Here is a 26,274-nt window from a genome sequence, read left to right as displayed (position 1 = left end):
TTGCACCGCATCATACGGTGCCTGCCCAGCCCTGGCACGTCCAGGTACCTGGTACATTAACCCTGTAGATCGAGGCTATATGATTTAGTTTGGGTCTCATCCCCCCTGTTTCAACAGGTTGTGTCACACACTATTGAGAACCAAGCAGGCTCTGGTCATGGAACAGTAAGTATACACTTTCCTGAGGAAGGAGGCCATGGAGGTGGGCCCTCCATCAGACAGAAAGTCTGGGTTCTACAGCCGGTACTTCATAGTTCCCAAAAAGGACTGTGGGTTGCGTCCTATTCTAGATCTACATCAGCTGAACCGCTCACTTATGAGACTCAGGTTCAGTATGCTGACCTTCAAGCAGGTCATGTCTTAGATCAGATCCGAGGATGGGTTTGTCACAGTAGATCTAAAGTATGAATACTTGTATGTATCCATCCTCTTTTCTTACAGGAAGTTTGGGCTTGCCCTCACACCCTGCACCTTCATGAAGTGTGTGGATGCGGCTCTGGTTCCCCTGAGTTTTCAGGGATCCAAATCATGAATTATTTTGATGATTGGTTGATATTAGCTCAATCCGAGCAATTAGCGGTCTGGCACCGAGGTGTCCTTCTCACTCACATAAAGGCACTGGGGTTTCGACTGAACTCCGAGAAAAGTGTGCTTTCTCTATTACAAAGAGCCACTTATCTAGGCGTTGTATGGGATTCAATCTATTGATCCGGTCGGAAAATACCTCGGTGGTCTTGTTCATCAACCATCAAGGAGGTCTGCGCTCACACCCCCTGTACAGTCTGGCACGCCGGACTGTAGTCCCAAGTGAAGCTTTGGGCAGAGGCTCTCTAATAACGTGTTTTCTCCACTCCTGGCGCCTTCGTTTTTCGACCTAGCTGTACCCATACTCACTGGTCAGTCCGGTGTGATTGGACTCTCATTCCCAAAGCGTTGCAACGCAGCTCAAGTTCCTAAAAGGAAATGTCTCTAGGTTACGTATGTAACCCTAGTTCCCTAAGGGGAACGAGACGCACTGTGCCACACTGCCGGCATCCCTGCAGCGCTTCCTTCTCTTTCACATAAGCTAGCGCCGACTTCACTCCATGTGCTTTTTATAGCTTTCTGATCATGACGTCACCCTGCCGGTGATGCAACACTTTCCATTGGACTGATTTCACATGTAATTCAGAGTATGGACAACGCGGAAGCGTTGGAACCTAGAGACATCCCTATCTATAATAATAATGTTTTTATTATTTTATTTTTTATTTTTTGGTAACACCACACACCATTATAATTACTTGCATTTTTCCCCTTTATCTTTACCCAGAATTTTGAGTTCAGAAATGTAGGTTCAGAAAATCAGGTTTACCTGTGAATGAGATTTCCTGTGTTTAGATCACATGCAACTCAGTGCAGTTAAGCCTATAATGCACTCTGCATGACGCCCTACATAGCCTTGGTATTTAGTCAGGGCTATAGAAGCTTCCCCCATCCCCCGTCCCCCACCTCTTCTGTTGTTTAGAAACTTTTATAGCGAAGGATGACAACGACTAGAGACTCAAGAAATGAAAACGTAATTGCTTCTTCGCAGAGCGTTTATGGTACATACAGACTTAATTTGTTTTGTCAAGTGCACAAAATTGCGCATTCTTGTTGTTCAGAGCTTCTTTTAACAGGCGTTTTGATGTGCAGTTACATGACTTCCCACTGAGCGCAAGCCCAAACAGCATCGTTAAGTTTTCAAACATCTCCAAAGATGGGGTTTGGGGGGGTTTAAATCTTTTTGCTAATGTTTGTTCGAAATGTTACGACTGGAGTCTTGCGTGTCATTAGCTTGTACTATATAGAGTATTAAAGATGCGTTTTTTTTTCATTAGATCTGCTTTTGGCAACTGAAAATCCAGCATATTGGTTTGTGTGTAGCAAATCATTTGCTGTTGTTTTCTCATAAAAGGTTGGAATGAATAGCAATACTGGCAGTGGAAGAACAGTTCTCCTGTCAGGAGGTCTAAACACTGAGATCTGAGGCTTGCTTTGAGGCCACTCAGCTGCAGGATCTGCCATATAAAGGCAGATAAATAATACCTTTTGAGAGAATATGGCTGTTCCTGCAGCACGAAGCTTTTTCCAAAGCCCTGGTGACTCTTTCACCACATTTCACTAGGGGATTATTTTTATCTGGTCGCTCCCATAAAAGATCTCCCCTCAGTATCATTATCTTTCTCATGTTTTTTTTCCTTCCCTTTATTTCCTTCACTTTTCTTTGTCTGATTTTCTTTCATAAGGTCTCTTTTTGCTGCCTTTTAAACTATTTCTAGTTTTTTTTTTTTTTTATCTACACACATCAGACAATTTGCTTTATCTTTTATGTATTAAAAAGTTTCAAATTAATTTTGACTCCTCTCTCTATTTCCGTGTATCAACTGATAACATCAAGGATAGCATATGAGTCAGAAAACAAAGTCCATGCAAAAGTATTGTACAAAAAAATGTAATAGACTTCATGCATATTTAGAGACAATGGAGATTAATGAAGCTTTTAAATTGCTGTTATCAATATCAGCAAAAATATAAATACGGTGCCTAGCATAATTATTCTCTAGCATGATTGTTTTCCACATTTTGTAGTGCCGCAAGCTGGAACTGAATTGGACTGAAATTGATTATATTTATCAGGAATCTACAGAAAACAGCCACTAATAATGAAATGCTTGTGGAAATTGTATAGTTTTTCTAATTATTATTTAACTAAATAAGTTAATAATAAAAAATTATTATATGCATCATTTGCCCATTGTCCTGTATATGGCCATGAGCTTCATTACTTATCAGCCCCTATTATTTCTAATATGGGTGTTTCTTGACACCCATAATAAACCCATATATTTAATTCTGAGTTTGCACCTCACAGTTTGTCTCACGTATGCCTTCAATAGTTTTTTTCTTTCAAACCATCTTTGGTTTCTTGCACAGATTATGGTTTTTATGTTCAGTGTTTTGCCCCCTGGCATACCAAGTCTTGTTTAATGATTTCATGGTATTGATCTTGTTCTGTGTCAATGTTTTTATGCTTTGCCCTGCCTACTTTGGTTCTTTTTTTGGATTTTATTTCATTGATTAAATGTCTGTCACCTACACTTGCATCTATCCATTTCTCGACAACCATTGTTTTTTTCTTTAAAATCACCAAATTAGTTCTGGTGCAAGCAGTTGCCTTTAGATTTTACAGGGCAGTAAGAATAGTCCACAAACGTTTGTTCATATAATGTATAAATGTGGCAGAAGATTGTCTGTTCATTTTTTTTTTTTAATGCATAACATATTTTTTGGCCACCAGTGTTCATAACACTGAGAACACCATCCCCTTATTAATATTATATAATAGTTACTGGAAAACTGACAAGGATTGTGGACAAGATGGATATCTTGCCATATATAGGTCAGCTCTAGAAAACAAAAAACTAATGCAATCTTCAAATGATGGGTTAAATTTTACATTTACAGCATTTGGCAGACAATCTTATCCAAAGTGAATTATAATTATCTCATTTATACATTTGAGCAGTTGAGAGATAAGGGCCTTGCTAAAGGACCCAGCAGCTTTGTGGTGTTGGAATTTGGTGTTACTCATAAACTTTTTGGTCAGAATTCCAACATCTTGACCACTTGTGCACTGGCAATGTTAAATTAAAGTGATTCAAATCCATTTTAGAATAAAAGCCCAGATCAAAATCCGCATGAGAAAGACTTTGATGAAAAAAATATATATATATACTGTTCCCCAAAAGCCTCTGAATATGTTTTGTAGAAGTTAGATATCATGGACAAATATATCAAGATACAGATGTGCAAAGCTGAGAGAGACATGTGGCAGAAGATGCACGGTTGCAATTGCAACTGAAGGATGATCTGTCAATGAATAACACAAGGGGAATTTAACTAAGCAAATAAAACAATTAACCTTTTTGTCACTGCAGTAAATGTCGAAATTTGCTCATTTCACCTTCTAACCTTAGACATACTGCTTGAATCTAATATTTCTCAAAAATCCTAATTAGGTTGATTTAGATTTTATCATGTAACTATGAATTATATAAATATTTTTTCTTTTAGTTTGCAGAGAATTTAATTTGTTTGCAATTGTACTTGAAAAGTACAAGAAGATTTGAAAGGGTTTGTGGTGATTACACAAGCATGATTAAAGATAAGTGAAAACCAAGTGTATGTATTCTTTAAAAAAAATTTTTTTTGATTATGATTTTGGTGAATGTAGGATCAACAATTACTGTAATTTCCGGACTATAAAGCCGCACCCACTGAATTTTACAAATGTTTTTATTTTTAACATAAATAAGCCGCACCTGTCTATATAACTGCAGGTGTCTACACTAATGTACTTTACACAGGCTTTAACGAAAGACACGTTACACACGGTGTAATATGTTGCGCTTCCTTTAGGAGCATAGTGGTATTTTGGGAATCGCCTGCCACTGCATTTTTTCCGCTATTACTGCAGGTGTGGAGACCGAGGATCATGTCCTTATTATTTTCTGATGCTGATTTCTAAGTTTCTTTGACTAACCCTTAACGCTGTTGCCAAGAAGAAAAAAAAAAGCACGAGTTTTGGAAACCTGTCTGTGCTTATATGATTTCTATTTGCAACTGGAGTTAGCGAGCTCTCCCTTCACCCAGACTCAACGTGTTACAACGGCTTGTATCTAAACAGTAGCCTACCAAGTAAATCATTGTTCACTGTCTTCCTCCTTTCTTTCACAACATTTTCTCTCAGAAATGTATCTTTTGGCATCGTCGTGCGTAAAAAAAAAATATATGTTTTTTCTCCTGATGCCGTGCAGCTCAGAACACAGGTGAGGTGCGTTTTTTGTTTCCATTCGGAAATTTAATTGGTCTAATGTTATGTCGTTTTTGGGCTTGAGTTTGTGAAACCGGGAAAAACCTATAAAAAATTCATAAATTAGCCGCTTCGTTGTTTAAGCCGCAGGGTTTAAAGCGTAGGAAAAAAGTAGCGGCTTATAGTCCGAAAAATACAGTAAAATAAAATGCATTTAAATCTGAAGGTTAATAAGCATTAAAAATAAATGGGTGGATGTTAAAAAGGTATTTTTGTCTGTATAAGCTGACCAGGTCAAAAGACAAATCATTAAACTAAAGATTTAGTAACAATATTATTGTGTTTACATTTAATGTCAGTCGCCACTGTTCACAATATCCTACAAATATGAACCTAAAAAACATTTTCCATTTACATTGTCAGTGTGGACCTCTTTCTCTGTTCTTCCTCAGTTAAAAATGTTTCTTTTCCAAACAGACGTGTGAAGCTAGTAAGTGAGACTTTAGCACAGGTTCTGTTACTGACCCACAGGGTAATTCTTGCAGATGGTAATTCTGGAAATCTGGCTTTTAGAATATTTTCACTTCTACAGCACTGTTCTTGCCTGTAGGGTCAAAAAGTCTCGTCAAAACACTTGCTATTTTTGGTATATTAAGTGCACTTTTATTCACTCAACCAAACAAGGGAGGAAAAGTCTTTCTTTTTATCTTTTTGGATCATTTACCAATTAGTGAAAGAGGAGGATACACTGAACTTCATAGCCTATTGTACAAATGTAAAAGTATGATTTATTCGGGTTTACTGATAAGAAGACTGGGGTGCAAGACCCTTTAACTCCCTCTAGGATGCTGTATAATGGCCAACCCTGTGCTCTTACCCGAACTTCCCCCAACTTCAAAGAAAATAATTATTATACTATAATGCATGCACAGTATGTGAGGCAAATAAAAATTTTACACCTCATTTCCACCCAAAGCCATCTCTTCTCATCACATGGCTTGGATAAGTGGTAGAGCCCACTTCCTTCAAAACACGCCAAATAAACCTTCATGCCTTATCAAATCTCTGATCTTCTACATCACAATGCAGTGGATCACATGTAGAGATAAAGTGCTATCTGCCCTCTTCTATACATGTTTCGCTTTCCACCCAGTGTGCATGTTCTTTTGAACTCCTGGTCAGAGACGGCTGTGGCATCGATTGGGTTCAAACTCGATCTCTTGATCATTGGTTGAATGTGTTTCTGTTGCCCCATTCAGTAACCCGATTGTTCATCCATGCATTGAAATCCCGTCTGATACATTTTGTCTTTTTAATTGTCATCTTTATCTCAATTCCAAAAGATTGACAAACCATCATATCACAATGGAATAATTAAAATGTCTCACTTCAGACATCTGGTGGTGTGTTCATAGTTTGCCTCTGCTCTCCAAAGCATACCAAGCTGTTTTTGAATATTAGAAAGGATACATACTGTATATATACTGTATATACATATTTCAAACCCACATATTTCATGTTTTTGGGTAATTTCATAAAAACTTTTTCCAATAAAGCATCTGAAGTCATACCACCAGCATGCCTCAGTCTTGGCTGAGATGAATAACTTTACAGTACAGTAGGTTAAATGTCTTGGTAATGATGAACACTTCTGAAGTAACACTGCACCTTATGTCTCCCCTCGTTCTCATGGCTTATTTAACAGAACTATAAAGTCCCTGTGTCCCTGTACAGGCTGCCAGGAATTCCAGCTTGAAGATTCATAAACTCTCTAAGCTGCCATAATAAACCAGACATAAGTCATACCGTTTGTGTTGTTTTTTTTTTTTTTTCATAATCTCTAACCTTCTTTCCTTAATTGTACCACTTGTGACTTTTGACATTAAAAACCCTTTCATTTATTAGGAACAGTGAATGAAAGATTTAAAAAACATTACATCACACACAATGAAAAATGATCTATGTATTCATTAAACATCACCAGCTGAAAAACTAAATTTTGCAAACTCATTCACTGACAAGTGCCTCTTGATAGCACCATTTCAATAAGAGCTTCTCATGATCAGACTGTTGCTAGTATGTGTATTCCATAACTACTTATTACTACTTCTACTGTTGACTTCAACAGGGCCAGCATATTGACGTTTTTGCCACTCGTTTCATCACAGGTTAAATTTAAGAACAGCTATTTTGATTAGTCCTAACTTTCTTGTTTTATATCAGCCTCAGTTTAAACAGCATTTTATGAATGATCCTGATAAACATCTAACAGTTTTGAAATTTAGAAGCCAGGCTAATAAATGCTAAATGCACAGTGATGCAAACTCCACTGAAGATGCTTATATTTTGTAGGTACAATTGTATATGTCTGAGGCAGGATCCTTTTCCATCTTTTGGATTATGACTTAATCCAAGTTTTTCTACATCGCATAATCATTCTTTGTCAATCTGCAGACTTGATGAAGCTAAGAATATCCAAGGAAAAAATATGTTCATCTGTCCCAGTTACTGCGGATGAATGTGGGTTTTTAAGTGCTAAATTTGTTACATCTTTTATGTTTCTTTGTATTTCCTACAAAATCCCAGGAGCAATAACCATTTTGTTCTTTGTTTAGTGAGACCAGCAAAGGCACAATAGTAATGGCAATAACCCTGAAAGAGGACAGCCCTTTCAAATACTCCTAGTGACAAAAAATAGCCTTGTTAGGGATTAGGGATTTTCACATGGTGTATGTTGTTATATAACATTTAGATGTATGCAAGCATGGCCACAATCCATAAAAATTCCATAAGAGTATATACTGTATAGATAACTAAATGACCAAATACATTATTTAAGGAAATAAAAAATGGTTTGTGTTTGATATTCATTCTCTTGTCTGTTGTTCAATGCTTTAAATAATCAACATAGAGCCAAAAGATTCTGTCATTCTTGTTTTTTGACCTTATGCTACTTCCATTTGAAGACTCAATGAAAGAGTCCCTTGATTAGTGCACTCAATCAGAACATCATACTGGTCCTGGCCAATCAAGTTTTAGAAACCTTTTGTGAAATTCTGCTGAAAGGCCATTAAAATCCAGGCGAATTGCCATTGTTCTATTTTGGCTAGCCTGGACTTTCATTCTCTAATCACTGTGACAGATTGCAGAGTAACTCATCAGCTACAGTACTAAAGCATGCCTTCGAGCAATAATGTTTAAACCACAGAACCTGTCAGTATTCATCCCATTTATTTTTGTATTTGCAGACATTTGCTGACAAAGAGCACTGCTAATCAACTCAGTGATTTAATCTATAGAAATCTTAGACTACTTCATGAAAATATGTAAAGAAACCGAAAAACAAAATATAAAGTAACTTATAGATGGTGCCACTTTTTTTTTTACACGCTTATTCACTTACCCAACAGAAAGAGAGAGAGAGAGAGAGAGAGAGAGAGAGAGAGAGAGAGAGAGAGAGAGAGAGACACAGAGAGAAAATGTCTGTAACCTTGTAGCCTCAATTGTACCAATTTTACTCATGGGTGATTTTAATATCCATGTCTGTTGTCTATAAACCTCAGGATAATGATTTTATTCAACTTTTGGATTCATTTAATTCTATTCAGAATATTAATAGTGCCACTCATGTGCAAGGACATACATTTGATCTTGTATTCACCATTAGAGAAACTGAGGATGCCATATTTTGTAGTAAAGGTCATCTTTAGTAGGGTCCCAGTCCTTGATCAAATCAATTTGCTTGATTCTTCCAGTTCCAGTTATGTCTCTGATGTATATTTCGTATATTGTTGATGATACCTGTTGATGATTTAGTCACCATATTTTTCCTCCTGTTTAACCATTCTTGATTCTTTTGCTCATGACATTTAGATGATCCAAATCCAAAGTCCAGACATGGTTCAATAAAACCAGTCTGATTATTAGGCAAGCTTAAGCAAGTGGAAAAATTATCACAAGTAACCCATGATATTTGTCACACTTGTTAAGCTGACTATCATTCGACTGCCAACACCCCAAATATTAGCTCCAAAATGATACTTTCTCCACTTTAGCACAATTAGTATGCAAACCTTATGATTGCTCTGATTCCTGAGAAGCTTTTACAACACATTACTTCTTGTCTTTTGCTTTTGGGCCTGGAGTTTTCATTTTATCAACCTTGCTGACATTTGAATCACTTTGCCGCTGTTTCACATTCCCTGATCTAGAACTAAATACAAAGCCGCTGACCTACCTTCTTAATGTCATTCCCTCACAGCTATTAAAAGGAACATTTTATACTGCAGACCCTTCTGATCCTTCTGTTATTAATATCTGTCTCTGATTTGGTACTCTTCCTATTAGTTGAAAATGCTTCATAAAAATATAATTTTGACAATATGATTTGTAGCAGCTATTAGCCAATGTCAAATTAGCCATTTATTTAAAAGCATCTGGAAAAGGTTGTCTACACTCAAGACTGTTAAAAAAGATCATTTTTAAGAATTAGAGCTAAACACAGTGCAGACTCTTTGGTATGGCTCACTCAAGATACCAAGTGACATATAATTGCGGATGATTTAAAGTAAAAACTGGGATATTCTCATGGTATTGGTTCTTATGTCAACCTTTAACTCAGGTTGTTGTCCTGAAATGATTTACCACTTACTTTACATTTAGGGCATTCACAATCAGAATCCCCTTTAATGCCAAGTATGATGGGTTGCATGTATAAGGAATTTTTCATGTTGTGCTGGTGCTATAAAAATATAAAAAAACTATAGAAACAGTAATAAACAGAAAGGAATTAATAAAAATAAAGACAAAGAGTTTGTGCAGGTTATGTAAAGTGAGGTAGTGTAAATGATAATGTAAGCGAGGCAGTGTAATGATAACATTTCCAAGGTTGACTTTTTGTTGATGTTTTTAATGTAACACATATGAAATGAACAGTGTGAGGTTTACATTACTGTAATTATTAGTGTTTATGAAAGAAGTTCTGGGATGATGTTGATGTTGTGTACTTTGTATTTTTGCTAAGGACGGTTACTTATATTCTCAGGGAATATAATTTAGTCCTGAATTTCAAGAAAAAAAGGTGTAAAAGTTTTGCACAATGGTGATCAAAACTGGTGGAAAATCAAATGATTGGAGAAGCAAGGCAACGTAGGTCCCATTATTACTGCTCTATCATTAGAACATCAAGAGAACAAGATCCCCCATCAGTCAAAGTCAAACCAGCCAATCATGCGGTCTTTGTACGTGGATGTATAATAAGCAGTGTAGATTTTATTTTATTTTTTTCCAAAGAATGTTACATTGCCTTGTCATGCAGTCTTTGCAGCAGTTAGAAACAATGTAGAGATATCCTTTGTGTGTATGGGAGAAAACATGTGTTGGTAGAAATCAATGTGAACCAGAAAAGCCAGGAAAACAATCAGGAAGTAATACCCAGAATTGGCAAAGAATAGCAAAATGAATTAAAGTGAAGTAGATTGAGTGAAAACCTGGAAACAGGAGCACTACAGTTTTGGTAAATGTGTGCGCATAGTGAATTGGGACTATATTGGATTTGGATTAGGATTATCTTTTTTAGGCTTCTCATTGATTGTCTGACAGATATTAAAACATAAATGTCTCCAAATCTTCCAATTTTCCTTCAACTCAAATAATCTTGGTCAACTACCACTGTACTTCTAAGAAGCATTGCATTTGAAATGACTAAAAGTTTAAAGCTCTGGGTTAGTTATCAGAAGGTTGAAGGTTCACGTTAGAGATCTGCACGGGACGGATTTTTCAGTCCCTCTCCCGCCTGCTCCCGCAAGGTTCTGTCCCGCTCTAAATATGTTATTTTTTTCCTACTCCCGCCTGCAAAATGTACATTTTGTTCCACTCCTGTGCGCAAAAGCCTGCAGGTAAAATGTATATGTACCGGTAGTTTTATCTTCAATAGACTGACTGCTTCTGTTTGACTTTTTGTTTAAATGATGAACATAGACATGATCTTTTCAGAACATAGAACATCAACTAAATGATACCTTATAAAAACAGGCCATGGTTTTGTTGTGTTGTATGTTCCTTTTTTTTAAAAATGAAGTAAAACCTGTAGCACATTTTGCTTCTGTGTGCTCTAGTAGTCTACAGTTGTAGTCACGCATGAACCACGTGAGAGTTCGCTTCCGACCTTGTGCCTGTAAATCATTGTTGCTTTTGAGCAGTAGAAACATAACAGTTCATTTGTTTTTAGTAATTTATTATTAATTAAAAATATTTTTGCGACCATTTTCCAGGAGTCCCGCAAATGATTTTATTCCCCCGCAACCCGCACACACATTAGTATTTTACCCGCGTTCACCCATCAAATCTTCTTTCCTGCGCCACACTTATTTGCCTCGGGTCCCGCAGGTCCCATGGTACTCCCGCGGGAGTGCAGGTCTCTAGTTCACACCCGAGCATTGCCAAGATGTATTGCTGGTCCCTTAAGCAAGGTTTTTAACCCTGCGTGCTCCAGGTGTGATATATGATGGCTGACACTACACTCTGATCCACGGAAAATGTCACTGTACTGTAATGTGGCATGTGAAGTCTATCTTAGAACCACCAGCAAACTCAGTGTTTCCTAATGTTTTTATGATCTGGAGAAAATTATGCATACATTTTTCCCTCTTGTGTTGATGGCAAATTACTGTTCATCGTTATTAACTGGTCCTTATTTTTCTGTTTACAGTTAGTGCAGACTACTGCTGCCATGGTTGCTCACTTGTACAAAGGAGAGCAATCAATTCATTAAACCACTTCATTGGTTCTCAGTCCATTATAGGGGTCAATATAAAGTGCATTTATTTGTATAAGCTCTTAATTGATTATAGTTGCTGATACCCTTGCACTTTCAATTATTTCAATATCTGTACGGTCTTCCACTAAGAATCTGTTGGATTGTCTGATGTAAGACTGAAGTCTAAGGGTACATCCAAAGATTATAAAACAGACTACTATTTACTAACAGGCAAGCCTTTACCAGCCTTTTAATCAAAATTTTTTTTAGGGATCAGTTAACATTTTTGTTATGGTCATGCCATTGCACAATTGTTTCTGAAATGCAAATGATGCATCCCAAACCACAGATAAATTATATATTGATATAAATGTTATGTTGATATATTACTTACATGTGCAAGCAAAGCACTGTGACAGAAGGAGAGGAAAATAAGGCTAGAACCTTTTCATCACAGCTTTGCAGGATGATATGCAGATGTGCTGAAAAACATGGTGTAAAAGTGCCTGAGTGTTAATTTCCACTGTGACAGCGAGTGAACTTTTTTTTTCACCCAACTCTGCTATTAAAGTTGTTTCCAATTGAAGCTACGTGTGAAGATAGAGACATTAATTGTCTGTAAATTGTCAAATAGTTTCTAATATAAATGCCGTTTGAAACAAGACTTCCTGGAATTAAGGATCAGAAGACTGTAACATTAGCCCTCCTTCTTTTCAGATCCCAGGCACCGCTCTGATAGCCTTTTGTAGCCCTAAGCATTTAGAGCAGACTGTCGTGAGAGATACTTGGATTTTTTTTTTTCTTTTAGGAGCTGCATTGACGTGTGTATAAAAATGGATGCTTTTAAAAATTTGATAGACTTCTTGGCACTGGGTTTTTCCTTTTATTTATGAAACATTCAGGGTTGTATGATTTGACATGGAGTGATGTGATCACCAATGGTTCTCCTGTATATGGTGCAGAACAAACCCATGTCTAAAAATAATTCAGAAATGCATTGCGTTGTATTTAACCCCAGCCATTAAGGTTGCACAAGCCTTAGTGCCAGTCCCAACCCGGATAAATGGGGAGGGTTGCATTAGGAAGGGCATCCAGCGTAAAAACAAGTACCAAATCAAAACATGCGGATGGTCCGTTGTGGCGACCCCTAATGGGAGAAGCCGAAAGAAAGTTTATGAGGGTCCCTGTGGTCTAGTAGTTAGGATGCAGCGCTCTCACCGCTGTAGCCCGGGTTCGATCCCTGGTCAGGGAACCAACCCCAGCCACTCTTAGTTTCGGTCCCAAGCCCGGATAAATGGGGAGGGTTGTGTTAGGAAGGGCATCCAGCGTAAAAACATGTGCCAAATCAAACATGCGGATGATCCGCTGTGGCGACCCCTAACGGGAGAAGCTGAAAGAAAGAAAGTTTTTATTGCGTTGTATTTGAACTGATGTATATGTATAACCCCAGATGACAAATGGTGATGTAGAGTAAAGATAAATCTGAGTGATATATGTACTACATATGTAAAAAGAGAATTAATATCACTCATTTGCAACTTGTTTCTGTCCTGGTGTACTGTAGTTTTCAACAACTATTTCTATGCTGCAACATGCAATCATATGCTGCAGTGTTTAAACAAATAATGAAGCCTACATGAAGTATACATTTTCTTGAGAACTGTCCATTCTGTGTCAAAGGCTGAACTGTACAGCATGTCAGCATTTTGGATGTGGCTGGGTTAGAGGAGGTAGATAGCCTAGTAAGCAGAAAAACACATTTTTAGGATCAAAAGTAATTAAATGATATACACTTGCTGATGCAGGAAAGAATGATTACAGTTGCATTATATACAGTTGCCTGATGATTCTCACAACCGCAGGTTTAAAGGTCAGGAGTATACATTTTATTGTAACATGTCGGAATTGTGTGACAGAACTTGAGGAAGTCATTGTGGCATAATACAATCATGCAACTACAGAAAAAAAGTCACAACTGCTTGATATGATCTGCACTACAATCATTATATTTCTAGCATGATTGTATTATTCAAACGCAAAGGAACAAACAAAAAGGGCATTCATGGGGTCAACTATGCTGCTATTTAATCTAGATACTTTTGCTATATGATAATAGCAGGATAACACAAAATATTTGAAGCATAAAATAAGAGGCTCTGAGTTTTATATAATGTCCCTGAATGGACTCTTGAGTCATGAATAATTTTATATAACGTAAGAGCTGTGAGAGGCTGCAGAGTGTGCAGTGCTAAAATGGGCTTGTGTTTGTGAAGCATGTCAGAGTAGCACTTATGATCTCAGATCACAGCTCTCTCTCTCTCTCTCTTTTCCCCTCAATCTAGTTTTAGTCACACGGATGTCAAAGGATTGAAGATCAAAAAACAAAACAACAACAAAAAAATTGGACCTGTGTGAAGAAAACTCATCATCTTGCAGGATACGTGCCTAATGAATCACCCAAGCAAAGATAATAGGCAAGACCAAATTTAGAAGCAGAATCTGTTCTGTAAGAAAACACATCTGATTCATATCTGAAAACGAGGGGGAGGCTACAGGAAGATAGAATGAGAAAAAAAAAGAGAAAAATTGAAAAAATTGATAAATAGTGACAGATCGAGTGTGACTTTGTGGCCTACAGTGAGAGTAACAGTAACCATGCAGGCGAGATTGTAAATGCAGATTCAAAGGGAGTGACAGATAGCAAAGCAGTGTGTTGGCTTTAACGGGCCAGCGGAGTGTCGCTGCTCGGTCCTCATGCTCCGATGTGAAAGGCAAATTGCTGTGTCTTTGCACCTCTGTTCATGACTGAGAACAGAGCCAGGCTTAGAGCATGTAGTGTGAAAACACTGGGTGACCTTGCTAGTCCTGCAGGCCAGCCGTGTTTTGAAATGGAACACTGATGTGAGCACAGTTTCGTTAGAGCTCACCTTAAGCTGTCTCTGTCTCTCCATCGCTCCTTCTCTCTCCGTCTCTCTTTCTTTGTCTCTCTCTCTTCTCCTATCAGCACCTGCGGATGCACTTGGAGAACACGATGAGTGCAAAACACACTTGACAGGAATTTAAACACTCCTCAGTTGGGTGTCAAGAGGGTGAGAGAGGAAAACCGATGGCTGCAAGAATAACACAGGATACTGGCTAGACACCTGTGCTAGAGTGGGAGGGGCCAATGTGAATCTTCAGCCCTATCAAAAGTAGTTTGATGTGAAAAAGACAGATGCAGACGCAAAAGCTTTAACGTTCCCAGCTTATTTAAAATGCAGTTGATGCAAAGGTTGATAATGAAAGGAATAATATACAAAGGAGAGTGCTGTGATAGAAAAATAATCACCACTTAGGTGGTGTGATGCAACCAGACGCAAACATCCTGAAGTTGATTTTTATTTTCCTTAAGCAGTTTGTGCTGGAGCGTTGTATTCTTCTTACACCAGCGCAATTCCCCAATGATCAAAATTGTTAATTCGTAATGAGCGAAACGTCATGTTTTTTTAACCATTTGAGTTACAGCTCCTTCACCAGGCATTTTTTTCCCCTGCTTTCTGAAGATGATAAGAAAAAAAAACTAGTTTTACTGATGCGCCAAGTCTCAAGTCAAGCACCAAAATCCGCCATGATGCACACATCCGGCAAATGAGACCACCAGTGTGAAAACATAGCAAAAGTTTAGTTTGGTATCTTGATGATTTACGTAATTTAAAACATAATTATTTTCTTTTTTTTTTAATATTTCATTTGAATAATGAATTTAAAACATTAAATATTTTGATTTCATGCACTGTGTTGAGTATGGTTCCACTAATAATAAACATTTGCATAAAGCATTCATATTGGAAAGTATTCATTTCAGGTATATTTAAAACAGATAAAATGTGTTAATAATTATAAAAAAAAAATCAAATAAAAAAATCAAATAATAAAAAAAAAAATATATATATATATATATATATATATATATATATATATATATATATATATATATATATATATATATATATATATACATATATATATATATATATATATATATATATATATATATATATATATATATATATATATATACATATATATATATATATATATATATATATATATACATATATATATATATATATATATATATATATATATATATATATATATGTATATATATATATATATATATATATATACATATATAGATATATATAGATATATATATATATATATATATATATATATATATATATATATATATATATATATATATATATATATATATATATATATATATATACACACACACACACACACACACACACACACACACACACACACAGACACACACACACACACACAGCACACACACACACACACACACACACACACACACACACACACACACACACACACAGTATATATTATTAACATTAGAAAGTGTTGAACAATTATCTGATGTGTTTTGCTAACAAGCTGCACCAGGGAGACGGAGGGAACATAACACATGATCACTGTGATTATGTGTGAGGTGTGACGTTTAAAGTGTAATTTGCTATTATTTGTGCATGCAAGAGAATGCAGTGTGAGTAGACATGCTGAGATATAATTATTTTAATATTTTACAATTTTTACTTTGTGGCTAGTCAGAGAAGAACATCTGATTTTTTTTTTATAATAATTTTTAATACAATAAATAAACAGTTCCTGTTTTTATGCTACGATTAAATTTGGGCAAAACCCGAATCAGCTGCATTAATAATGATCCTTTTCATTGTAAGCATCTTTTATTGACATTTCACTAGACAGCGATCTATAATCCATTTCACTAAAACACTTTAAATCACATTTTCAAATAGAAATGCATAAAAATGTAAATTAGATGTAAGCGAAAAGCCTATTAATGAGTGTGAATGTGAATTATCAGCTTTAGTCCTCCATAAAGTGTACAGCGATCGTGACGATTTTGCCTGAGACATTACAGCTAAAGTTATGCAGAGTCAGGACTCTGTGTGATGGGATGAAAAGGAGAATGAATTCTCATAAATTTGTCCTTTTCCCATCTGCCTGTAATAGTAGGAGAATGCAGCGGATAATGTATAGACCATTAGTGGCGTAACCCCTGACGCAGGGACTTGCTGTACATCTCCATTGCCTGGACCATTAATCATGTCCAACAGGCCTGTGCTTGAGATGGCCGGAGCCAAACGGTGCAGCTGACCCCGGCCTTGGAATGATGGAAAGACAAGAAGAGGCAGGGAGAGTGATGCCATGCATTATTGATAGTGATAGCAAACTGTGGTAATGTGTTGGCATGCCACGGAAACGCCCACACACAGGCGACTCGGTGTAATGGAGCATTCTGGATGGGCTCATAAGGTAATGCACGATGGCAAGTGCTATAATTGGTCATTCTCTCTCAGGTGAAAAGGGTGAAGACAGTCATTATTGCTCATAGCATCATCGCTACAATCTTGCCGGTTCCAAGTTTTTAAATCTCTTTTCTCTTTTTTTTTTTTTTTTTCTCAAGTTCCATGGTATGTGAACTGCCTGAAGCGAGCATAATAGCCACGGACTGTTTTTTCCCAATCTTCAGTTGTCTAGTTTGGGTGCCACTTTCTGTTTGTGGCTGTCAGAAATGGAGCCTGACGTGGTCTTTTGCTGCTGTAGCACATAAGCTTTAATAAGCTTCAGACTTTTAGGGCAAGAGGTAGCTTAGTGTTTAAAATGTTGCACTTCTGTTCAGGAGGTGGTAAGTTCATGTCCTATCAATGCTGGGCCCTTGAGCAAGACCCTTAAAGTTCAAATGTAAGATGTGTTGTAAGATGCTTTTATGCTCAACATGCTTGTAAAGAGTAGTTAATTGCAGATCTACAACCTTCCTGTCAATCTTAACCAGTTTGGCTCAATGTTCTGATGACTGATATGAACATTAACTAAAGCTATAGTTCTACATACCTGATTTTATACATTGTGCCAGTGCCACGTTTGTTTGGAAAATTGCCTGATTTTTAATATACTTCAAAATAAAGCAACTTGTATACCAAATCCAAAGGACACTTTAAGAACCCTTGTGATCTACAAACACTAAAAAAGTGTTTTGAATGCAGTTTTGAATATCTAACTTAGCCATGGCTTGAAGTATTTCATCATGTGCAGTTTTGCACGTGTAAATCAGATGAGGAGGCAGGTAGAATTTTGGTTTGCTCCTTTTGGCTGTGTGAGGTTTGCTGATAATGCAGAATAAATTAATACGTGATTCAGTATTTAGCAGGTCCAACCCACAGGCAGCCCGTTTTAACTTGTAAATGTACAATTAAATCGCCTTTGTCTCTGCACTAAAACTCTGTAGATACTGTGAACAACAGATCAATCTGTCTTTTATGAATCTGTGCTTTTCACTGTATTGCTTTTTTTTATACTTATATTTACTTTCTTTAAACACCTCTTTGTTTGGCTTTCTTCAGTGTCTTCTTCTTATGCTGTCACAGCAGTGTTTCACGGTTTTTTTGGTTGATGCATATGACCTAGATTTCTTATTTGTCTCACACCACAGTTGGATTACGAGAAGCTTCTTGAATGGAGCTGAGGCTTAACGAGCTGAAATTGTAGATCAAGACACAGTAAAAGCACAAAGCACACATTAGTTACAGATGCACCTGATTTTAGCACAGAAGGCTGTCAGTTATGAGGACTGAAGTAACATATATAAGTATTAAAACTTCAGTCATAATGGGGAATTTGAGTGAGAAAAACTGAGTGTTTTAGTTATCTCACATTCTGATCTTAGACATATATCTGCTCAGGCAGTGACCGGGAGCAGCCCTGCACCATTGTCTGGCAATTTAATGTAACCACACTACAGCATATCACGTTGACATTTATGTTCTGGGCTGTAAATACACTCACTGTTTAAAGTCATTTATAACCAGCAATATTGTGTGCATGAGTAAATGTTGGCTCAAAATTTTTTATATATATATATATATATATATATATATAACACATGATCAAAAAAAGCCTATATATATATATATATATATATATATATATATATATATATATATATATATATATATATATATATATATATATATATATATATATATATAGGCTTTTTTTGAGCCAACATTTACTTATACACTCAATATTGCTCAATATACTGTATGCACTCTGTCTCTCTTTATATATATATATATATGCTGCTAGACTATAGACTGCTATATGCTAGACTGTCAGATGTTTATTTCTTTATTGACATTGTCTTAATAAACATTGTTTTAGTCATTTAGTGACAATTGTGACAATAGTCATTGTTTATTTTTTGTTTCATTTATTTATATTACTTTGTCTTCTTCAGTCCGTATTTTCTATACCATTTTTAATATTTAAAGGCAGGCCTTTGTGTTTAATAATAATGGTCTGCAAATTTCTTCTCAAGAAAACCTTTGCCATCTCAGACGAATGAACATTCACATGTAAAACTGTTATACTCAGAATTGGCAAATCAAGTTGCAAACCACTGTAACTATTGAGTTCATTTTTTATCTTGGACCTATACTATAACACCAGGTTTGTCCAAAACCACTGTGTCACACTGTGCAAGATTTTAGCACAAGCTAAACAGCATCGCTCTCATTTTCCCTGCATGTAAGAGCTGCTGTGCTCAGGCCTAATTTGTCCTGTCACTGTATATCTCAGTCACTCCCGCTCCCTCTGTCAGGCAGATAAGGCTTTGTAAAACAGATCTGTGGCAGTTAGGAACAAGCACCCGTGTGTCTATGGCTTACTTCATAATAAATGCCAAGCACAGTCAACAAAACACAGTGATTATCATAGAACCATGGTTTTTTATATTTTCTTCTTGTCGGTTAAGATAAGATAAATGGTACTTGCATAATGTGTGCTTAAATTGTAGTCTTTGGGCTTTGTCTCTGTCCATATTTATTATCATTCATCTTCTGAAAGGAATATGTATGTGGGACAAGAGAGAAATCATGTAAAACATAGTTGCTGTATTTAGGTTTTTTTTTTCATATAATGTTTGCGCATTACTGTTAAAATGTTGCACTTACTGAGGATTGTTTTGTATTACTATTTTAAATGTTTTGTGTGATTTGTAGAAATTACTACTCAAGGACACTTTCTGAATAGATGAAGCCTCTTAGAGGAGGGGTGAAAAAGCTTACAGTACAGTGTCCCCTCGGAACCTACAGGGGTTACCTTCTAAAACCTGTTATGTTATTCCTAACGTTCCTGAACATCCGGTCCCACCGCGGATTCCCGCAAATTTGAAGATAATTCGCAACTTTCTGTTGGTTAGGTTCCGAATGAGAACCCGCAAATTTTCCGAGCCACAAGTTCCGAACTGCGAATTATCTGGGGATGACTGTATATCCAAAGTCCAGTATTACAGAGCACCCACTGGATAACCCCCATGCATGACAAAAGGGAAACAATATTTATCCTGACTGCAGTTACCGGTACCACAGGCTAATTGTAATGCTTGACCCGGCTTGTATTCTTTCCCTTTCAGCTCCAAGTGTCGACCACAGACATGACTGGCAGGTTAGTGGAAGGGCCTGTGGATCTGGACGTGTTTGTAATTGACCAAAATGATAACAGACCCATCTTCAAGGAAACCCGCTATTCCGGAGAGGTTCTGGAGGGCTCTCCTACAGGTATGAAATATTATCTCTCTCTCTCTCTCTCTCTCTCTCTCTCTCTCTCTCTCTCTCTCTCACACACACACACACACACACACACACACACACACACACTTCCAAGTGCATATAAGCCATTTAGAAGGGATGTGATAATTATGTTCTCTCTGTCTGATGAAGCTTAATGGTCAAGAAGTGAAATGGAAGAGCCCAGGGACAGATTCTTAGTAACCAGGCCATGCAGTCTGAGAGTATTAGCAGTATAATTTGATAATTCCCCCTATTTAAAAAAAAATGAACAGACAGGCCTTTTCCTGTTGTTACTTATTTGGTTTGTTTGGAAGCTATGTTTTCTGCCATAATGCTCATGTAAAGGAACCGTGGACACTGAGACATTACAATTCAACTAATTCACCTACTAAAAGTGTAATGTTTTACATTAGCTACAAGCAAGAATGATGGGGTCCAAGCTCAATTAATGTGAGGTCATCCATTAGGACCCATGGGTGATTAGAATATATGTTTAAAGTGGGTTATTTGAAGACTATTGGATGTTCTTAATCTCTTTACCCAGCACTGATTACTTTTGAGAAATGCTTTAATACTGAAACAAGCATGGGTGCACTACAAGAAGAGGAGCAACAAAAAAGCTAAAAGTAGTGTATTCTTTATCCTAACAGACAATTTAAAGCTATTTGTAAGTATATTTTTTGGAACTGTGTCCTCTCTGGTTGCAGAAAGTACATTTTGTTATCTGGGCTATGTTTTGCTCGTATCCACAGCATTATTTCCAGTGCTGTGAGTCAACACATATTAAGAAAGAATTCAGGGCTGCAACCCAAACTGCATAATGTGCCCTAAATAGTATGCTGAAATAATAATTACCTCAGTGTTGTACTGACAACTGTAGTATTATGCTACTCCGCAGATATTATTAAATGCTGCAATTTCTCTCTCTTATAGAAACATCACAGAGGGAGGGAGAAAAAAAATAAAAGAAACTTTATTGTGCACATAAAATTGACTGTCACAGCTACTGAGTAAGCTGATAGATGTGAGTTAGGTTTTATTGTCTAATCTAGCATAGTTGATTCTCTAAATCCTATGATGTACTGTTGTTGTACAAATGCAAAGGATGAAAGCTACTCCACATTTGGTCTGACCTGCTCTAAAGAAAGGAAATTCCTCTTTAAACCCTCTTATATCCTGGGAAAACCAGGGTTCTGGCTTCTCTCTTGTCTGTCACATAATCCACCAAATCACTGATGTGATGTTTGTTGCACAAAGCTTTGATTGCTTTGTAGCATTTTTTGTGCGCATTGATTGTAAATGAATGTATGCAGCAAGTTGCATGATGAGAAAAGTAAGCTCACATTGTAATGATACTTTGTCGTTGTGGGTGCTGAGGGAAACCTTTCAGTATATAAGAGACATTTTCTACTGTATAAACTTCGGAAAGGCACTGAACGTAAATCTTTTTCTCCTTTGCACAATGTTTTAACATTGGCTAAATTTACACCATTTTATTGCATATTATAGAAACTAGGGATGCACCGAATATTCGGCCACCGAAAAATCAAAAAGACTTTGATCACCGAAACAACACAGCCGAAACAGTTTGTTGTGATGACGCAAACAGAAACCGCTGCCTGCACGTGCATGTCTAAAACAACATGTCTGCGGTGTGGACGTGTTTCAGTATATCTGAGAAAGAGCCACGGATAGCGATTTGCAAAACATGTAATGCCGAAATTTCGTCTGCAAAAACTCTCTCCACGTCGGGTTTAATTTGAAATCCAAACATCCCGATCGCTATGCTGAATATCAGAGGAACGCAAACGCACAGAAAAGCAAAACCCCTCCGAGCACGCGCACTCCGTCTGTGGTGGACTTTTTTGGAAAGGCAGGAAGTTTCGCAGTGATATTGTTGTATTGTACCTTTAAGCAGTTGCACTTGTTCTGAATGCACTTTGTTTTTATGAAAGAACATATTTAATTGTACAACCTTTCAGCAGGCCAGAGGGCCTGTACATTATTATTTAATGTACACATTAATGCATTAAAGTTAAACATTTAAGACTAAATTTTAATTTATTTTATCCTGTGCATTGTTGCAATGTGCTATAAATAAATATTTTCATAATTTGTAATTGATTAATTATTTGAGACTTTAATATTATTTATGCAATTGAAATGCCTTGATTTTAGTAAGGTTAGTACACAGTCATAGCCATTAATGCAATGGTAATAATAATTGCCATAATTTCTTTCGGTGTTTCGGTTTTTCGGTTTTCGGCCTTGCTTTCCTCCTTTTTCGGCCAAGAATTTTCATTTCGGTGCATCCCTAATAGCAACATATTTGATGCGACTACAAAAAGTCCAAACCATATTCATCTTCATACAATTATTTATTCACAGCCTTCACACTGACTGCATCTTCCATTCAATGCTTGTTAGTAAAGCCATCCTTCATTTTTTAGTACAGTTCATTACAGTGACATTATTAACTAGGTTAAAAGATCACAATTACACTGTTGTCATCTTGATATTTTCCTAGATAGAATTGGTTTAACCTGTTTTAATATAATGCAACTGAATCACTTTGTTAAAAATAAATAAATAATTGGAATTAGCAGCAAATGTTAATAAATTAAATGTTTACAATGGGAAATTAGTTCTCACTTTGATTTTCAGCATCGTTTACATTACTCTCTGTCTCATCGCCCTGGATAAAAGTCACTGGCGGGTTTTAAATTAGATTTATCATTGTCTCTTAATTTTACTCATTATGCAAATAACAGTAGGAAAAATAGCTGATTCATTTAGCTATTTTTCCTTATTGTTATTTGCATAATGAAAAATAGCTGATTTATTCAGTTTTTTTTTTGGTTTTTTTTTTTTGTGTTTTTTTTCTTTGTCCACAAAGGTGGATTTAGGTAGCAGGCAGATTTTCAGGATAAAAAAGAATAGCTTTCAGCTTTTGGCTCGTTCAAGTTCAGGGTTCACCATCAGTTAATAAATAAGTAGCTTACTAGGTAATAAGGCACTGGTGAGAATCGTCTCTTTTTATCGGTTGGTTCAACCTGCCTGCTTTCTGTCCATAACTGAGGCTCAGCTATGCCATGGCTACCACTGTAACATTATGACAATGTAATCTGACAGCTGGCATCTTATTACAAACTGTATAGCCGTATAGTTGTTTCACTTAATTGTTTTATTTTTCAATACATTTAACTAAGTGTGAAACCCAATGAGAGAAATTTAAACGTTGCCTAAAAACATTTATCATCATATTAGATTAAAAACATTTCCGCTATATTTTTTTAAAAGATGGATGCTAAAATTCATTATTGGCAGGCACACCAAATTTTGTTCAAAAAAAATTTCCACAGCCACATTGGCATGAGAGAATTAAATGTATAGTGTGATTTTTGAGAGTCACAGAGGCATGTACTGTATTTCAAATAAATCAATAAATGATTGCAAACAAGCACCCATCACTCTAAAACATACAGATAATACCTTGCTTTTATGCTCTTTAAGTTCTACACCTACATGTTTTTTTTTTCCCCCTGCAGTTGGTGTGCAACAGAGATTAATGCAGTCCAATGAAATGTCACTGCTACTGCAGCAGTCAGGAAAGCAAAATGAAGTGAGAGCTGTAACAGCAGGATACTTTCACATTGCTTGTACAGCTTCAGTAACTTGGTTAAGCAAAGGGAATTCATCTAATAGCCAGGGGAGGAAATAAAATTTGGCCTAAGGGCTTAATAAAGTTACGAGTGAACCTTCCCTCTGTTCATGGCCTCAAATCAGAGAGGTGCTAAACCCCCACAGGCCCTGTGACAGTTCTGCAGGCTTCAGCCAAGCCAAATAGTTTGTTTAGGTTAAGCTGCAGTCACACAAGACATTCAACATGCAAAGTTTCTTCGGATACCTGCTGTGAATATGGGAGGCAACTTGATATAACAACGTTAAGATTTACAGTCTGTTCAGGTACACAGTGAAACTGCAAACCAAGCAGCTTAAATTAATGATTTTATATTAAAGCTGTGCAGTATAAAACAGAATACTGCAACACTGATATAATCTGTGCTTTCTTTATCTTGTTATAAAGTCCAACAAACTTTGTAATGTAGAAAAATACAAAACTTACTTGCGTCAATGCAAGCAAAAAGTGTAGTGTGAATGCAGCTTTACTGAAGTTATAGTTTAAGACTTAGGGCAGGTTTCCATCAGGTTGGTTTATATATTAAGTACACATTTCACCCTACCAGTTTAACTTAACAAGGGGCGTAGCCATTTTGCATATGAGTGGCATTGTGTCTAACAGCCATGCGATCATGAAACCTAAAGTCCACAGTTTTATGCCGTAATGTCATCATGACATCAAAAATCAATGGTTTTACTGTCACGACTATTATTTTTAAGGTTATGATCTACAGCAACTTCATAAAGCATATTTAATCTCTTTACCCTATGAATTCACCACACAGCAAAATTAGCAGATCCATTGTATATTATCTAATCTTCTTCTATTCCAGTTAGGTGTTTTTTGGTGCAGTTCAGTCTTATAACTATTTGGAGTCTTGTGAGTGTCTTCCTAACTGGAATTTATATGTGATTGCTGGTGGTAGTGTCATATTGCTATTGATAGCTGCATTTTGTCCATTTTTCAGTATCACTCTGTGGTGTGATATCACAGCATGGGCATGAGCTGGAAATACACCCTGGATGGGATACAGTGCACCATGCACACACATTTGCACCCAGGGACAATTTAATATAGCTAATCCATCTCCAATCCAACTACTGCCATGGTTTGGCGGTGAAAGGAAATCAGAGAACTTTTAGGAAACCACACAGACAGTATCCTGTACTCAGGATCAAACCAGGGACACTGGAGCTGTGAGGCAGCAGTGCTATACACTGTATCACTGTCTCACTCTGGTGCATTTGTATTCTCTCCTACAGTGATATGATAAAAAATACATACTGATATTGCCAATTGTACACTCTTTGTTCATATGCAACTGAGGAAACAAGTCACTATTGGGGATGCATGTAACTCCAAACTACAACTCTGGCCAATATAATTACAACTCATTATATTTACAGTGAACAACAAAATACACCAAAACCAAAGAAAGTGATTTTTTGTTAACTCCTTATCTTTAAAAGAAAGCAATCGTTAGAGTTTCATTGTAAACCAAGGAGATAAAATATGCATGTCTTCAATATGCTAATGAACAAGTTTACACTGCTACACCTCTAAGAACTTATCATTATCTCTGACTCCTAAGGCTCATAATAGAGTCAACAGTACTTGCTCACTAGGGAATGACTGCAAGTCTTTCTATGACAATCCATCCTCGTACAGGTGTGCATTGTATATATAATATACATGCACTTTGTATGAAAGCGTAATGCATTATGTGCGCAGATGTGCACAGTGGGTACGTGGGTAGTGCTTGGCCTTTTGTCTCTTCTTGGTGAGATGGATGCTTTTCTCCGGTGCAGATGTGCACAGCAGGTTTCGTCCTGCTTTCAAAGCTGTGCTGGGCTGACGGAAGATGAATCGGCACTGCTTTGCTGCTTTGCTACTTCTTTTCAAAGGTCCCATTGAGAACGAGTGAGTGCGTCTGTGTGCCCTGGGGCAAAACGAAGGACTGTAAAACTGGTAACTGAAAAGCTGTAAGAAATTATATATATTTTGTGTGTGTGTGTGTGTGTGTATATATATATATATATATATATATATATATATATATATATATATATATATATATATATATATATATATATATATATATATATATACACACACACACACACACACACACAAAATATATATACAGTGAGGAAAATAAGTATTTGAACACCCTACTATTTTGCAAGTTCTCCCACTTAGAAATCATGGAGGGGTCTGAAATGGTCATCGTAGGTGCATGTCCACTGTGAGAGACATAATCTAAAAAAAAAAATCCAGAAATCACAATATATGATTTTTTTTTACAATTTATTTGTATGATACAGCTGCAAAT

At 36.6% G+C, this 26,274-nt stretch overlaps 1 protein-coding gene across 1 annotated transcript in view; it reads left to right on the top strand.

The window, feature by feature from the left end:
• Positions 1 to 26,274, top strand: part of cdh13 (cadherin 13, H-cadherin (heart)) — a 313,054-nt gene that overhangs the window by 113,402 nt on the left and 173,378 nt on the right. The window contains exon 5 of the mRNA XM_083551942.1: positions 20,104 to 20,248. Coding sequence (XP_083408068.1) covers positions 20,104 to 20,248 — 145 coding nt within the window. The remainder of the gene's footprint in view (positions 1 to 20,103; positions 20,249 to 26,274) is intronic.

The sequence above is a fragment of the Silurus aristotelis genome (genome assembly GCF_946808225.1).
Source record: "Silurus aristotelis genome assembly, chromosome: 10".
Taxonomy (NCBI): domain Eukaryota; kingdom Metazoa; phylum Chordata; class Actinopteri; order Siluriformes; family Siluridae; genus Silurus; species Silurus aristotelis.
This window is presented reverse-complemented; position numbering and strand designations above follow the sequence as displayed.